The sequence below is a fragment of the Eumetopias jubatus genome, unplaced genomic scaffold (genome assembly GCF_037043125.1).
Source record: "Eumetopias jubatus isolate StellerSeaLion01/CBP00866 unplaced genomic scaffold, mEumJub1_p1.0 scaffold_7, whole genome shotgun sequence".
NCBI classification, from domain to species: Eukaryota; Metazoa; Chordata; class Mammalia; order Carnivora; family Otariidae; genus Eumetopias; species Eumetopias jubatus.
This window is the reverse complement of record NW_028274813.1, coordinates 128,738,913-128,755,812: the sequence shown is the minus strand read 5'-3', so window position 1 is coordinate 128,755,812 and position 16,900 is coordinate 128,738,913. Positions and strand designations below refer to the sequence as shown.

Here is a 16,900-nt window from a genome sequence, read left to right as displayed (position 1 = left end):
AGGAGCAGCCTGCTTTGGGGGAGCTCATGGTCAGCGTGAGGCGGTTGGGGTGGAGACACAGGGTTCATGGAGAGCTCTCATTCAGACAGGCAAATGCTACAGGGGAGGTGGTATGGAATCGTGGGGTGACCTCCCTGCACCCCAGGGAAAGGCAGGGCAGGGAATGAACACTTAGTGTGCTCTATTGGACGGAGACACCGTCCATGCACACTCACACATGCGTACTCAGGCAGTGGCCACAGCATCGCACCCCATTTCCTCTCGGTGGGGGCTGTGGCCTGTAGGATCCCCTGGGGGGAGGTGGGTGATCCCCCCCAAGGTGAGAAGAGCCCAGAGGAGTGGCCCCTGGTGGGGCGGGGGGGGGGGGCAGGGCTGCCACTCGGCATCACAAGGTGTCTGTCACAGTGCGCCTTTGTAATTTTATCCTAAAAGGTCATTCAAGTCCACCCCCCAAAACATGCAGGTGTGTGCAAGCCACACGCAGAGACAGACCTAAAGGTCAAAGGACAACCACGTGTTGTTCTGGGGAGCTCTTTCCTTGGTGTCAGGGCCCTCTTTACTAAGCACCCGTGGACAGGTGTGGACACGGCCCCCGGGGGAAGGCAAAGCATGCTGTGGCCGTGCTTCTCCAGGTGCAGGCGGCACCACAACAGGCATTAGGAATGCAGAGTCTCCGGCCCCACCCCTGATGACTCCACCCTTGAATGCGCTCCCGAGGACTCCTGGGCTGGTCAGGGTTTGCGGGCCCTGGGCCAGAGCACAGCCGGTATTCCTAACGGAAGGACCTTAAACACGGCTAGTCCAGCCTGCTTGGTCTACAGGTGGTTAAACCGAGGTCCAGAAAGGGGAGTGATACACTCCCAAGTCACGTGACAAACGAGCCGCAGGGCAAGACCGGACTCTGACACCACACTGCTCATCTCCCTGGGTCAGTGCCCCCAGGGGGAAATGACTGGCTGGAATGTGTCCTTGCCTCTGGAAAGTGCTAGGGCAGGGCTAGGTGGAGCATGCAAACAAGGAAGAGGCATGGCTTATACGCGTGACACCAAGCCAGGAAGGCCTCCGGCTCCATGCTGCCTGGCACCCCCTACTCTTGCCCTCTGCCGGCACCTTTAACATCCCCGCCCCTGCACCCTCACCCCTGCTCTGGCTTCCATCAGACACCTGCCCTGCTTCCTTCCCCCTTGCATTCCCCCTCTGTCCCTGAGTCTGTAGACTGGAGGGCTTTGAGAATGGGGGCTGAGCCACGGGCTATGCCAGGCGCAGGCAGAATCTGGCAAAGTTCGGCTGCTTCCATCACAGTGGATGCAGGAGCAAACACAGCGTCTAATCCCACGTCCTGAAGTTCAGGGTGCTCTGTGAGCAGGCCGCTTCCCAAAACCCCAGGACAAGGCTCTCTTTGCATCAGGACAGCCCCGGAGGAAACGTGAGATGCGGCATGCCCTTCTGCCAGGGCTGGGGCACTGTTTGGGATGAAACTCGAGGCTCTGTGTGCCCTACTTCTGACCAGGGGACAGCAAGGCCTTGTTCCCAGTCTGTCTGGATTGGGGGTCAGGTATCAGGGCCATTGGTAACTGAGTCCAAATGGGTCCCAGGAGACTGAACAAAGAGCTGATATTTCAGGGAGAATGATGGTCAAGTCCAAGTTTCTCTGCCACCCCCTTACCTCCCAGATTTTGACTACAGGATAATAGTTACTAGCAGAGAACCACCTTCAAGAACACTTATAAGAGTTTTGCAAACTTGAACCGACAACTGGCTGGCCTAGGCTTTACCTAGGGGTCGGCAAGCTTTTTCTGTAAAGGGCTAGATACTATTTTCAGATTCTGGCATATGCTTTCTCTGTTGCAACACTTCAACTCTGCCCAACTAATTTAGCCATTGAAGATATGAAAATGAATGGGCATGACTATGTTCCGATAAAACTTTATTGATAAAAAACAGGCTGTGGGCCATAGTCTGCCTACCTCTGTGCCAGGTTAGGGATTCTCAACCTTGGCTGTACACCAGAAGGGTTTGGGTTCCCTGGGCTACATCCTGCTGACCCCTCAGACTGACTTAACTGGTCTGGGGTGCAGTCTGGACACTGGGACTTTTAAAGGCACCTCAAGAAATGCTAATGCACAAAGCTGAGAACGGTGACTAACCTAAGCCGCGTCTCTTCTTTCAACCTCTCAGGACAACTGGCCACGCTCCACTTAAACCTACCTGTCCCTTTGGTCCCAGAGCCCCTGCTGCGATTACCTTATGACAAAGCTGTGCGTGTCAATCTCCGGCCCACAGCCGCTGTTCAGCAAGACCCCCGAGTTGCCCACAATGGCACAAGTCCCGAAATGCTTGTTCTTCAGGGGCGAGGTTCTGGGGAGGAGATCGTAGAGGTTCTGGGACACGTTCATTGTGCTGTCACGGTCGAAGATATAATGAATGATGTCTCCGGGCTTCAGGGTCCCCTTGAGGACAGAGATGTCTTTTTCAGCATCCAAGAACTTCAAGATTTGCTTCCTATAGAAACCAAACACACATGAGGAAAAAGTCTCCCTGTTGCCAACTGCCTTTTGTCAAACCAGCTTTTCCTGTTCTCTGTCCCCCTGTGGCCTGATGCAGCCAGCACACAGGTGAAGCTGAGTTCAGGTGCCCCCTGAGAATGGGTTCTAGGTGGGGTGTACCAGAAACAGCCCAGAGGCAACTAAGGTGGGGGCCAGTCTGGTTTTTGTGGTTACAGCCTCTTCCTATGAGAGTTGATAACTGCCCAGGGAAATGACTCCATTAGGACATAGTGTGAACTCATCACAGAAGGCCCTGGAAGGAAGGGTGATCCACCATTCTGGTTTGCCCAGGACGGCCTGCTTTTGGCACTGAAAATCCCACATCCCAGGGAACCCGTCTTGGACATTTCCAAACAGTGGTCACCATACATTACACTCCCCTCTCAGTGGGATTCGGGGCCAGCATCTGACAGGGGTTCCTGAACCAGGATTAGGAAGCCAGGATGACACCTGTCTTTCACACCCCAGTGGTCTATTTTCTTCCACAAAAATCTTCTCTGGGCAGAGGGATGTCCCATGGGGTGAACGGGAGTGTGGATACCGTGAGGTGTGTCAACTCTCCCTTTGAGAGATGGAGAACATGGCCTGCTGTCCCTGAGCTGGTCCATTCCATGGAGTGTGCTGTCCTGCCCCCTGCTGCTGTCTAGTTTGAGGTTTGTAAAAATTGATCCTCTCTGGTCCCTCAGAGAAATTCCTTTGTGCTATTTCAGAACAAAGGTGAGCAAAGGACAGCTCCCCAGGCTCCAGGATGACTTTGATTTAGGGGGAATGCTCTAGAATCATCTAGCAAAGTACACAGAGGGAATGGGTGTGGTCAGAAAAAGGATTGGTGTCTTCTTAGAATCACCTGGGGAGATTTACTCAAATCACTCAGGCCTAGCTGGGGTATCCTAGCCAGGGGTGGGGGTGTTTACTGTCTGAATCTCCTAAAAGATCTTGAGAAATGATTCAAGTCAGAGAGAGAAAGAAATTTGGTCCCCACATTAGCCTACATGAACTTCATTTCCTGCAGCAAGCCCCTATCGAGCATAGATACAATGATGCCAGTCTTATTTTCCACAGAGCCTGGAGGGACAACACTTCTTCCTGCACTTTCCCAATGTGCGAATTTGCAAGATGGTTGCCCCATTGTGCAGATGGTAACACTGATGCTTGAGAGCCCGTAGAACTGGAGATGTTGACCACCAGCGGTGTGTCCTAGTAAGGTGCCCATTCAAGCTCTCAGGGAACTATAAAGAATTCAGAAGGTTTGGACTCACACCTGAGAAATCCTGACTCTGAGAGTGGCTCAGTGTCTGCAAACTTCTAAAGCTCAGCAGGTGGCTCTAACGTGCGCCCAGATTTGGGAGACTAGCATAGCCAAGGAGTAGCTAGAATGCTCGGCAGGGCACGAAGCTCTTCTTCCACTAGTCTCTTCTTATTAATGACCTGGATCTTTTGCCATCGTGCAGGGGAGACACCCCTTCCTTAATAATTTGTATCTCTTGATGGGAAAAGAGGCATTATATTTATTTACTGCCCTTTACCAAGAATTATACAACTTGACAAACTGATACAGCATGGCAATTGCTAAAACCTCTGCAATTACTCACCCCAAAGTGTTTAAAAGTAAGGACAGTCTCCCAGAAAGTCCATAAATAAACACCTCTGTGAGTGAATTGATTTATAACTAATTATGAGAAATTACTATCAATTATTAAACATCATTCCAAATCACTTACAGCATCTTTTATTAAGAATAATTTTGGTGATTAATTGAAGGAAGTTGAAGGGAATTCTTTCTCCCCCCTGGGTGAAGGCACATTGTTTCTGCTAGAGTGGTTGTGTGTTTGCAGGCCCTCATGGCCTGGTCTTCTCTGAAAGTGTGTGTGTGTGTGTGTGTGTGTGTGTGTGTGTGTGTGTGAAGTGTCCATTTGTCTACCCAGAGGCAGAGGAAGGGCCAGGGGGATGCAGGTGGGTGTGTGCTGGTGGGAAGATTTCTCTCACAGATGGTGAGGTGGGGTGCTCCCCCCACCAAATATATGTCTACTTCCTAAGCCTCATAACCTGTTGTGTGGCTTTATTTGGAAATAGCACCTTTGCAGATGTAATGAAATTAAGGCTCTTGAATTGGTCCTGGATTACCCGGTGGGCCCTAGAGTCAATGACGAGTGTCCTTACAAGAAGCGGGGGAGGGAAATACCCAGACACAGAGAAGAGATGGGGAGAGGGATTGGAGCGACGAGGCCACAGGGCTGAGGAGGGGCTGGAGGAACCCGCCCCTGCCCCCCCTCCCCCCGGCCCTGCAGAGGGAGCACTTGGAACTTGGGCCCCAGAGCTGGGAGAGAATACGTTTCTGTTGTCCTAAGCCACCAAGGGGGTGGGAATTGGTTAAGAGCAACGCAACCCTGGGAGACTATTACACGTGTTCTCACTGACTGATCCAACGGTGCTGCTGATCCAAGGGTGAGTGACGTAGGCCTGCCAACTGTCCACCCAGGGGGCCTCAGAAGGCACACTGGTGAGGATGGCAGAAGGGTGGTGCCAGGCGTCAGTTCCTTCAGATGGCTTCTCAGCTGCGGGGTCCTGGGTCTCATGCCTCTCTAGCCCCCACCCTCCACACCCCCTCATGTCCCCAAATGAAGCCTTGAGAACTGAGGGGTGGGGGCATTTCCATTTTGACAGTGAGCCTACCCTACAGGGGGTACCTCCCTGCTCCATGTGGTGACACTTTCGGTAGGTCTGGGCCCCCTGTTCTCCCTCCCCATGGTGGAAGGCCAGGGAAGGTTGGCCGCCATTGTCGAGGCTTTCTCCACCTGGCCCAGGCTACCTCGCCAACCTCCCCATCCACATTCCTTACCTCCTACTTTGTGCTCCAGCAGCACGGAGCCCAAACACCAGACATCAGGCTGTGCGCAAGCGGGACGAAGCTCGGCATGCCTGGCAAACTCCTAATTACCTTTCAAATCCCACTGCTCCTTTCCTGACTACCCTGCTTCGTCCCCTTACAAAATGAAGTGTTCTCTCCTCAGTGTGATCTCTGTATTTCCACCGATTTATGAGATGCAATACATCTCATAATGTGTGCGTCACATGGCACTGTCCTGTCTTATATCTGCGTCTCCCCGCTAGCATGTCTGTTTCATGTTAGCACCCCGGGCCCCCAGCACGATGCCAGGGTTCTACTGACCAAGCTCTGCTGGGTCAGTCATGGCTATATCGATGTCAAGTACTCAAAATGCTGATGCTGTAATTCCTTCTATACAACTCTCCATCCCTGCCACCCAGCAGTGACTGCAGAGCTCTGAGATATCACCCTCGAAGCTCAGGACAAGAGCTGCTCTCTGGCTAAGCAGACCTCTCCTCTTCATACCAGCTCCTGGGTCACCCACAGACGGCAGCACAGGTACCAGGCTGGGGACGTCTCCCGCCCGAGAAGGACACTTGCTTTGGATCCCCTGGAAGAAGCCACCTGTGGTCTCCACCCCCCAGGCTCCTGCTGCTGCTGCCAACCCGAGAGCCTCACTCCTTCCAGAACCCAGGACCTCAGCAGGGTGCTCCTGCCCACCTCCCTGGCCCCAGTCACTGCACACATGTGTTGGGCCGCTGGGCTTGTCTCAGGTTTTTATTTGCAATTGATCGCTTACAGATGAAACCTGCCTCAGTGGGAGGTAAACATTTTATTTCTATCCTGACTTCTTTAGATGATGGAAAGCGGCAATTTGCCAGCTTGTGCCGAAGAAGGCCAAGGCTGTCTCTTGTCCTATAGGTGATTACCACTACCTGATCCTCAGAGAGAGCGTCTGGTTGTGCCTCCATTTGGCCGAGGCTGGCTGGATGTTGTGCTTAATGCTTTCATTACTTCTGTCAACAACAGCTGGTGACGAGGAGCCATTTATTACAACTTCAGCTCTGGAAGGGAAAAGAAAGAGAAAGAGGGTAGACATGATCTGTTAGCATGCCGATGACAAGTCTAATAGTTTTGTTTTTGCACGGGCTTGGATGTAAACTTTGGGAGAGCAAAATTGCAGTTATTACCCGAGAAGGGAAGGAAGTCTATTTATCCTCTAGAATGCACAAATTCTCTCCCCCAGGTATACGCTACATCCAGTTTGGAGACGGGGAAGGGGGTGGTAGAACTTTCTTTCTCCCCATCCCCCACCCCAATGTCTCCTCCCAGTGAAATCTAGCTGTCACTGTTGGAATAGTAATACGTCTTCAAGTTACTTTTGCAAAACTCTGCAGTTGCATCAGCAGCTGGGTGTCATCAGATGGTCTACAAACTTAATAAAGAGAAAACAAAAGCTCATACCAGGGGAAAGTGAAGCAGCCTGCAGCTTCTCCCTCCTCCTCCTTACCCCATCACTTCCCCGTTTGTACTCTCAGATGACACCTCACACCTCGTTCCACAGTTCTCGGTGCTCAGTCTCCCTCTCCCACTAGGCTGTAAGCAGGGGAGCTCCCTCATTCATTTCTTCATTCCCCAAAGGTCTAACATAGCAGGTGCTCAATAAGTGTTTGTTGAATTTGAATTTGAATTTCACCCTGGGGGAGCCTGGATGGATGAAGGAGCTGGTTGGCCCTGTATGCCCAGGGCAAATCACAATTCTGGTGGCACACCGTCTCTCCACCTGACTCAGGAACACTGAGCATTCAGGACCCGCTTGAATTCTGAGGTTTGAAATCTATGCTAGTAGGTTTCTAAGAAACTAGGTTACAATTACATCTCTAAAGGCAGTGTAGTAGCTAGCCTGCCTCTGTCAGACATGCACAGATGAGTGTGGGTCACATCAGGTGTTGCTTTTGTCTGTGCTGATAGTAGATTCTCCCACTTTGAGTGATAAGTGGATTTGTGATGCCAAACTTTGGAGCTCTAAAGAATTCAAACCAAATTATCTATGTCGTCGGCATTTATCTTGAAACAGCTAAGTTAAAAAAGATGCAATTCTTTTAACGAGGTCTACAGCCAATGCTCTATTTTGCTTTTTGTAGGTAGAGAAGAAATACAGCTGGGGGTGGCAAATTGTCTCTGCACATTCTCCCCACACACCTCCATTGCTCAATACTCATGACTCCTCTGGCTGATATTGCTGGTCTTGGATTCAAACATATGTAACTTTTGCAGAGGACTAGAAGAGGAAACAGAAGACCCTTGGAAATTTTGCTGTTTTCATGAAAGGAAGCAGAAGGTGTCATGGAAAGATTTCACAAGCTGTGTGACTGTGGGTAAATCATTTTACCTCTCTGAGATTCAGTTTCCCCATTTACAGAAAGAGGGTGTAGAAGAGGAAGATATCCAGCATTAAGGATCTAGAATTCTGTAAGGACCGTGAGGTCTCCTGCACCTCTCACTGATTGCCCTCTTGTGAGGCTCCAGGAGGAACTGCTTGTGGCTATAACCCTTTGGCACTGCCTCCTTCTGCACAGGCCACAGGCAGGAGCAGTGGCACTTGGGACCAGCCCAAGAACCCAAACTTCACTGTAGCTTACATCAGATGGTATATGTGACAGAAACACTTGACTTCTTGTGATGGGGAATTGTCTTCCTAACAGGGTAGCTGACGTTCTCATGGGTAATAAGTGACCAGAATCTGGCATCTTATGGCTTAAGGTGGATTTGATCTTAAGGTGAAGCTTCCCAGAAACTGGGGCACATTGGGTGATCCCAGGCTCTCTCAGGCCAGAAGGATCTGCAGAGGTATCTATCCTGGATGCTTGCCCAGAAGGAGTTTCCAGGCTTCTCTGGGACACAGAGTGGTGGAGGTGAGGAAGGGAAATAGATAAACGCTGGCATGACTAGTGGTAAAATTCCATTTCTCTCTCCACTTCCTAGTGAAACCTTGGTGGAGACCCTGCACTGCCAGCCACGGTCTTCCTGGAGTTAAACCTGGCTCTGTGGCAGTTGAGCTGGGGGACTTGCTCAAGTCACCTTCGGTCTCTGGCCTCTGCCTTCTTCTCTGTAACACTGAGGGGATGGATTAGGTGACCCAGGAACCACCTCAGGTCACTGGTTTTACATGCTCTATGTTGCACAAACTCAGCTGGATTGGTGGGTTGTTCTAATTCAATGAGGAAACAGGTTCAGAGAGGAGAAATAATTTGCCCATGGCCCCAGCTAACAAGCACGGGGACTGAATCCAGGTCTGCTTAGCTCCCAAGACTTTTTCTTCCTGCTTCTCATACTTGATTTTGAGTAAGACTCTTCTACCCTCAAGTTACCACGGGGCACAGCTGTGGCAAGATCAAGGGTCAAGATCTTGTTTCTCCAAAAGGGGACATTTTTCCACAGTAGAAGAGATAGTGCAACCTTCATTTGTAGCTCCCAGGTGGTTAAGAGGTCATTAGATAGCTAGAAGCAATGATGTCAGGGAGAGAGGGTCACTTTCCTGAATCATGTGGGGTCAGGAATTGACATATTGAATAGGTCTGATATGGTCAAGAGACCTAAAAAAAATCTATAGAAGGGTAAATAATGACCCTACTCCAAATAATTTGGATCTCTCATTCCCAGACTGACCACAATAGGATATTTAGAAAGTAAAACAAGGTCTTCATTTTCAGTAGTGGCTATTTACGTCAAATAATGTGGCATTCTTTCTTCCTTCCAATGTTCCTTAAGCTCAGGCTCATAGACTGTAGGTCATAGCTATGGGGCAGTTGTCATCAGTGGAGAATGGGGGCTCAGAGGAATGGTCTAACCATAGCCAGTGGCAAGTGTGGGTCTGTTGGCTTGCAAAGCATTTGCTTGCTTCTGTGTATTGAGCAGCCCCCGGCCAAGGATCATCACAGGAAAAAACACTTTCAGAATTTAGATTGTGCATTCAACAATCAAGATTAACATTACTGAATTGACTCCCTAAATATTTTTAACAGGTCTTTGTGAAGTTCCTGAATGTTTTATTTCCCATCTTAATCTCCTGGATAAGCCACCTACCACAATGAAATTGAGTGAAAGACCTGATTCTCTTCAGAGCTTCCACTGCTCAGCAAAAACGCAAGTTATGAATAAGCACATTGGTGGCTCAAGTGCTTCCAAGCGTGTGGGCTCTTTTCCAGAAAGTAGCTCTTACCCATCTGAGTTTTCCATCTCTGCAGCCTCTAGACCTTGGACCGTTTCATGGGCTCTTCTATTGACAGCTCCTCCCCAAAAGTGATTAGGGAAATGCAAAGCCAAAGTGAAACTAAACAGATCTATTTGCTAAGTAAGAAGGGCACCATCCAGCAAAGAGGAGAAGCAGATTAATAGCTGCCTTACAGCAAAAACAAATGAACACAAAATCTAATTTACAAACCTATTAGATTTGCTATGTAAGCTGTTCACAGCTGATCTGATTGTACCTCTGCCTCCAGAATCCCTGCAAGACAAAGGAAATGCATTATTTATAAACCCAGCTCTTCTTCGCAAAGCCCTCTTCAATCACCAGGAGATCCTGCAGCCCTTCTGGAGAACTACAGAGGGAGGATGAGATCTCACTCTGGCTTCTCCAGAATGGGCAACATCCTGGCCCAGCCACAGACCCAAGCGTTTTACAGGGAAGTAGGCCTCCAGATCCTTCCTGCTTCCCACTCGAACACTGTTTCAATTCGTACCAGGGTTTCCACTTAAGATTTTCATTTGAGTCTTGAGACAAATTTCTTTGGGATTAATCTCCCCTAGTTAATCCCAGAGGATAGTACACCTCAGCATGACTCAGCATGATTTAGTATCTGCTCTAGCATGACTTAGCATGACTTGGCATTTACTCTAGCATGATTCAGCATCTGCCCCTGGTCTTCTCTTGCTCTCACTCACATGTGTTAGGATGTTGTCCATCACATTCCAAACCTGAGACGCCAGAAGTTCAACAGAGGCAGCAATGATTGACTCAGTCATTGCCTCCAACCAAATGTGATAATGATTTGCTTTCTGGTGGCAGGAAAAATAATAAGTGGTGTAACTTTTTTTGGGAGTGGGAAACAGGAGATGGGTGAATAATGGGGTCCTTCGCTTCTTCCTCTGGAATATAGGTTTTTGGAGTAAAAGCCTTCTAGGTCCCTTTCCAGTGCCACCATCCATTCGATTCTGGGAAATTCCATTCTGAAGGGGGCCTCTAGGGCCATGAAGTTTCATCCTGCTTTGCTATCACACTGGGCCAAGGGATAGATGAATCCATCCATCCTCAGTACCTAGTCCACTCTGTTCCCTGTGTGTGTTTTTAAAAAGTTGTGAGACTAATTATTTTTATTAAATTAAATACTTTTTTCTCCCATTGATTTATAGGATGTGTGGTTGAGGAGCTCTTTCTTCATACTTTTCTCATTTTTTAAATTTCCATCTAGCCTTTCAGTCAGGGTGTTAGAACACTCCAAAGAAACGATTAAGTCACTGGCAAAGCTGTGTGTTTCAAGGGATCCTGTGATTTAATGAGCACTCTTTGGGGGAAGTGCATGCTTATCTCTACACTGGATATGTCTGGATTTTTCTGTCTGCTTTCTTTAGGGTTATCATATCTGTAGTTATAACACTGTGTGTGCACTTTGTGTATACATGTGTGTGAAAACATACATGTCTTCTCCTGATGGACTGAAATGTCTTTTCAGCATTATTTGGCAACAGGCAACATTCTCCCACTTCACAGCCAGACAACCCAACAAAAGGAAGTATGCTACGTCCTGCCGAGGGCCTTCTCCCTCAGGTTTTTCCTCAGGTCTCAAATTTCCATCCTTCCCAGTCTAGTTCTTGCATTGCATGGAGTATCATTGGTTCTTCACATTTTAAATCAATGCCCAGTATTTCCTTTTTGTTCCTCCTTGTTTCTCCCTGGGAACAGAGCTCTGTTCTGGCACTTTTAACTCAGGGGTCTGGGAATATCGGCCAGCTCTGGCCCTATAACTGTAGCTACTCAGATCAAACCTCAAGGGTTTTCCTGGTTGTACTCCTGTCCACATGTCATTGACTTTTCACATCCTCCCATCCTGACCCCCGTCCTCAAAATCAGTACTCTTCACGGGGAGGGAAGACCTGCAGGGCTAGATATTTAAGTCAAGTGCAGTAATTAATAGTGTGGTAATAGCTGAAGGCTAATGAAAGGTTAATGGAACAAAAAAGACCATCCAGAAAGACTGCATATAAGAATTGATATATGACTTTAAAAAATCATGATCAATGAGAAATTCAATAAATGGTTAGGAGTAGTTGGTTAACAACCTGGAGGTGAGGTGGGGAATGAGTTGAATGTTACTCTATACTACACAGCAAAATAAATTTCAAGTGATTTAACTAGTGCTTCCTAAACACCAGCCATTCTCATACTCCTATCACCAGTTTGCCATATTTCGTTTATCACTCACACTATTACCTACTTAAGTTTTAAAACTGACTCATCTTTAAAAACTTCTGATCCTAAGCAATGCCATCTGTGAAAATACAGGTTTGATACCGTGATTATATATGCATTTGAAAAGAACACAAAGTCATTAACACAAAAATATTTATCAATGGAATTCCTAAAGTCATAGTCTCCCCAAGAATACTTCTAGCACCCTCTGGAAAAGACTGAATTGAAGAGGTACCCATTTAAGGAAGGGATCCCATAAGAAATTGGTGAGAAAATGGTAGAGAATATTTATCAAATCTTTGATGAGGTATGAAGAGTGTGTGTGAAGGACTTTTTAAAATTCAGAAGGGTAAGAAGAATCATAAGAGAAAATATAAGACAGACTTGACTTTATAAAAATTTAAAACTCTGCTTATACAAAAAACAATCCTCAACAAACCCTGTGCACAGTGGCTTTCATGAAATTGAAGCAGGCATCAGAAGAGAGAGCAGCCCTCTGGTTTAAGGTGACCAGGGGTTCGGAGAGAACCACGTGCCCGACTACAGCTGTCCCAGGTCTTTCTCTTCTGCCTCCAGGCCGGGTCCTGGGTGGCACCAAGACCTACTGACGTGGGCACCACAAATCCAGGCCCTTTTTCATACCAATACTTCCTCTACCTCAGGACTACCCAGCTTCAGCACTGTTGACATTTGGGTGGGATATTTCTTTGTTGGTGGGGTTGGGGGTAGGGTGTTGAGCAGCATCTTGGCCTCTATCATTTTATGCCAGTAGGAGCCCTTCCCCACCCCCCAAGTTATGACAACCAAAAATATGTCTAGACATCACCAAATGTCCCCTGGGGCGGGGGGGGCAAAATTGTCTCCATTCAGAATCTCTGCTCTAGCTCTTGTTTCTGCCCAGTGCCCCTGGCAAAATGGATCTCCCACCAGCCAGCCCATCTGTGTCACCTTCCCGAGCTGAACCCTGAGCCAACACCTGTGCCTCCCTTCCAAACCATGCCTATTTTATTTCTCTGCCATCTTTTCCTTCTCCTCCCAGAGCATTCAATTATCTTACAGCATTTGTCACCTTCATGGTGTATTTAATTATTTCAACTATTTTATGAACTCATGAACTGGGGGGAGCTTTAAAGAAATCTCATGTGCATAGTCCAAACTCCTCTTCTTAGAGTTGAAACCAGGGCCTGGAGATTTGGTCCTGGTTGCAGTTTCCTCAGCTGCTCACTACACTAGAAGGTCAGCCCCTGGAGGGCATGCATTAACCAGGTCTTTTATTTTCTGTATTCTTTTTTTTTTATTATTATTATGTTAATCACCATACATTACATCATTAGTTTTTGATGTAGTGCTCCGTGATTCATTGTTTGCGTATAACACCCAGTGCTCCATGCAGTATGTGCCCTCTTTAATACCCATCACCAGGCTGACCCATCCCCCCATCCCCCTCCCCTCTAGAACCCTCAGTTTGTTTCTCAGAGTCCGTAGTCTCTCATGGTTCGTCTCCCCCTCCGATTACCCCCTTCATTTCCCCCTTCCTGCTATCTTCTTCTTCTTTTTTTTTTTTTTAACATATAATGTATTATTTGCTTCAGAGGTACAGATCTGTGATTCAACAGTCTTGCACAATTCACAGCGCTCACCATAGCACATACCCTCCCCAATGTCTATCACCCAGCCACCCCATCCCTCCCACCCCCCACCACTCCAGCAACACTCAGTTTGTTTCCTGAGATTAAGAATTCCTCATATCAGTGAGGTCATATGATACATGTCTTTCTCTGATTGACTTATTTCACTCAGAATAACACCCTCCAGTTCCATCCACGTCGTTGCCAATGGCAAGATCTCATTCCTTTTGATGGCTGCATAATATTCCATTGTACATATATACCACATTTCTTTATCCAGATGAATGGATATTTTCTGTATTCTGCAGCCTTGTGGACTCTGGAGGGACCGCCCCTCCCAGAGTTAGCCAACTCCTAGAGACATTAAACAACTCACTTGGGAGTGCACCTTTCAAAGGCAAACCAACCAACCCCTGCCACCTCCCTTTATTGGGGTCTCACACTCTGGGCTACTATCCCCCTGCCCTAATCACCCCAGAGCCAGGTATTAGACAGCTAGGGGCAGACCCTATGTCCTAGAGCCTGCTGGATTTATTCAAACTAGCCAACCTCGGCCTCCTTGTCCTACCTGTGAGAATGACAATGAAGGCTTTTGTCCACAGTTTTCCCCATCTCTCTGCCTCCTGAGTGACCGGGGATTTGGGAGTATAACAAACTATCTTTTTAATGGCAATTGTCCCAATATGGCCTGACCATACCTAAATAATAATAAGACTTATATTAAAACGGGGCGGGGGGACCCTGTCTTGTTCACCTTCACAGTCTTCCCCAACTATGGCTTAGTGAATCAAATCTAACTTCAAGGTTAAGTGGGACTTTTCTTTCAAAGCCTTCCCTTCCCAGTGAGCATGCCGTGTTCCTGCATATTATTTACACCTGTACAAGACACAGTTTCACCTCTCAGATATCCATAGAATGGGGCAGACCATCATTCAAAGAAATAGATTGCAGATGTTTGGCTCAACAAGAATCATATGAATTGAAAAGGGATTTTTTTTTTTTTCTGATTAGGTTTTGCCTTCACTGTTATTAAACTAAGCATACCTTCCTTACAATGGAGGAATGCTGATACCTGCTTGGTTGAGTGACATAAGAAGATGATCGGGTAAAAAAAAGTTGCTAAAGATAATTCACAGTGTGCTGAAGTCATAGAAAAAAGGCGCTTATCATCCAAAGGAGAAAACATATGGGAGAGCACTTTGCACACATAAAAAACTCTATAAAACAAGGTATAATACTAGTAATAACCACTGTGCATTTGGCCCGGCTGAATATTCTCAGCCACAGCGATGAGAGAGATTGCTTTAGAGCCCTGCATTTTAGGACAGTGATCTCCTTTCCACCACTGACCCAATACTCCCACCGAGTAGAGTGTACTTGGTAAACTAAGACAATACGTAAAAATGGTATGTTAAAAAAAACACATCATGTACAGTTAGTTCTGTTTTTAGTGAAAAGCAATTAGCAAACCTGAAAGCTGCATTTCTGTGTTGCCTCTTCACCCAAACCCAATTGTTTATGAGTAAGGTAACACCTAGCACGTCGGGGTCTTGTAGCTGTTTAGAATCTCCTGTGTTCTCTGTTTCTCACTGGAGAGTCAGGCTCGGTAAACAAACTGTCAGCTTTAATTAAGAGTCTAGACCCAACTTAAACAACTGACTAGTTTTGAGAATAAAAGATTAAACTAAAGCACAAAGCATGAATTTGCAGATGGTTCTTCCTTCAGAGTTTTGGGAGGATACTGAATGCATTTTTTTCCCTTCAATTTTTGCATAAACCACTTGGGGTTCCTACCTGTTGACATCCAAAGGACACACTATAAGTAGATGGCCCCAGAGATGCATGGTGGGGAGGACCGTAAGGAAAGGGATGATTCATTTGGGGGTTAGCCACATGGACAGAGCTAGGGCTCCTGGGTTCAGGGTTCAAGGGTGGGTTTTTTTTTATTATGGCAAAATATACTTAACATAAAATCCCCATTTAACCCTTTTAAAGTGTACAATTCAATGGCATAAATATATTCACAATGTTGTGTAGCCATTACCACTATGTAGCTCCAGAAAAATTTTTTAATCACCCAAACAGAAACTCTGTACCCATTAAACAGTATCTCCCTGACCCCTTTCTCCCCCAGCCTCTGGTAACCTCCATTCTACTTCCTATCTTCATGAATTTGCCTATTCTAGATATTTTATATAAGTGGAATCACACAAGAGTTGACCTTTGTGTCTGGTTTCTTTCACTTAGTATAATTTCTTAAAGATTCTTCCATGTAGTAACATGCATCGGAAGCCTAGCTTTTGATGTGGCTGTTCTAAGGAGGCAGAATATCACAGAGACAAGAGAGGAAAGACCCCTCCAAAGTGTTTGTGTCTTGATCCTTGAGCACCTGTGATTAGAACAGGAACAAAGGTTCTACCAGCTGACCAGTGCTTGGATGGATCAGGGGCTCTCCTGCCCAGGACTTACTTGGCAAGGAGCTTCCTGAATTTGTTGCCAGAAAATTAAGCTTTGCTGTCCATCTCCTCCTCCATGGAGCTGGTTGTACTTGGACAAGTGCTCAGATGGGCAAGAGGCCCAGCCTTGTTGATCCAGTGCAGATCCTCACCATGAGGCTGGCAATACAAGTATTTTCAGTTGCCCTAGCACAGTGGGAAACATGGCACCCCATCCTTTGGACCAGGCCAATTTGCATTCCTGAAGAGACTCTGTCACTGGTCTCTGATTCACTCTGAACAGAAGGCAGTTACATGTGGTGGCGTCCATAGGCTTAGTAATTCGTTTTGGGTTGATCACCGTGAGACCACCCCCTACCACCTGTATACTACCTGCATTTGTGGGAACTTCTTCCCAGCTTTCTAGTCATCCTGATCTAGGGCATCTTCAGTAGATACCACTGGGTAGTCCTTGATGAAGGACTTGTACCCAGTCACCAGCTAGTCAGGAGTAATGCAATGGCTGGGTTCATGAGGAGACCTGAAGTTTGAGGTCATACTTTCCAAACTCGAAGACCTAGAGGCTACTGCATTCATGCCATTCGCCATCTTGTAAGTGTGGCCAGCCTTTCTAGTCACATTCCATAGCAACCCCAAGGTTCTGTATTCTGCAGGATATGAGTCAGCAAACTTTTCCTTTAAAGGGCCAGAGACAGCAAATATTTTAGGCTTTGTGGACCGAGAGGAAAAACTGAAGGTTTTACAACGAGAAGAATGCAATTCTTTTTGGGGGGAGATTGGAGTTTGCTTAATTGAGACTCAAAATTAGTAGTCCTGTCATCATGATGGAAAGGTGGCATCATTCTTCTATAAAGCCTTCCCTTCCTTCTTCCCTCCTGTGAACTCATCAGAACGTGTGCCTTGAGTCTCTATTTTGGACTTCTACTCTATCTACGCTTACAGGGTTGGAGAACCTTTCATATGGGGGTGCAGGT

At 47.2% G+C, this 16,900-nt stretch overlaps 1 protein-coding gene and 1 pseudogene across 3 annotated transcripts in view; both read right to left on the bottom strand.

Annotated features, from left to right (window-relative positions):
- The window catches only part of ST8SIA2 (ST8 alpha-N-acetyl-neuraminide alpha-2,8-sialyltransferase 2), a 61,721-nt gene that overhangs the window by 19,153 nt on the left and 25,668 nt on the right, over positions 1–16,900 (bottom strand). Inside the window, exons 2-4 of one of the 3 annotated variants that reach the window (XM_028122196.2) lie at positions 9,818–9,880; positions 6,309–6,437; positions 2,245–2,502 (exon numbers count right to left, since the gene is read on the bottom strand). In XM_028122196.2, the coding sequence (XP_027977997.1) occupies positions 2,245–2,502; positions 6,309–6,437; positions 9,818–9,880 (450 nt within the window). The remainder of the gene's footprint in view (positions 1–2,244; positions 2,503–6,308; positions 6,438–9,817; positions 9,881–16,900) is intronic. The other 2 variants (XM_028122198.1, XM_028122197.1) reach the window with 2 other exon arrangements.
- On the bottom strand, positions 15,936–16,514 carry LOC114223248 (alpha-enolase pseudogene; annotated as a pseudogene).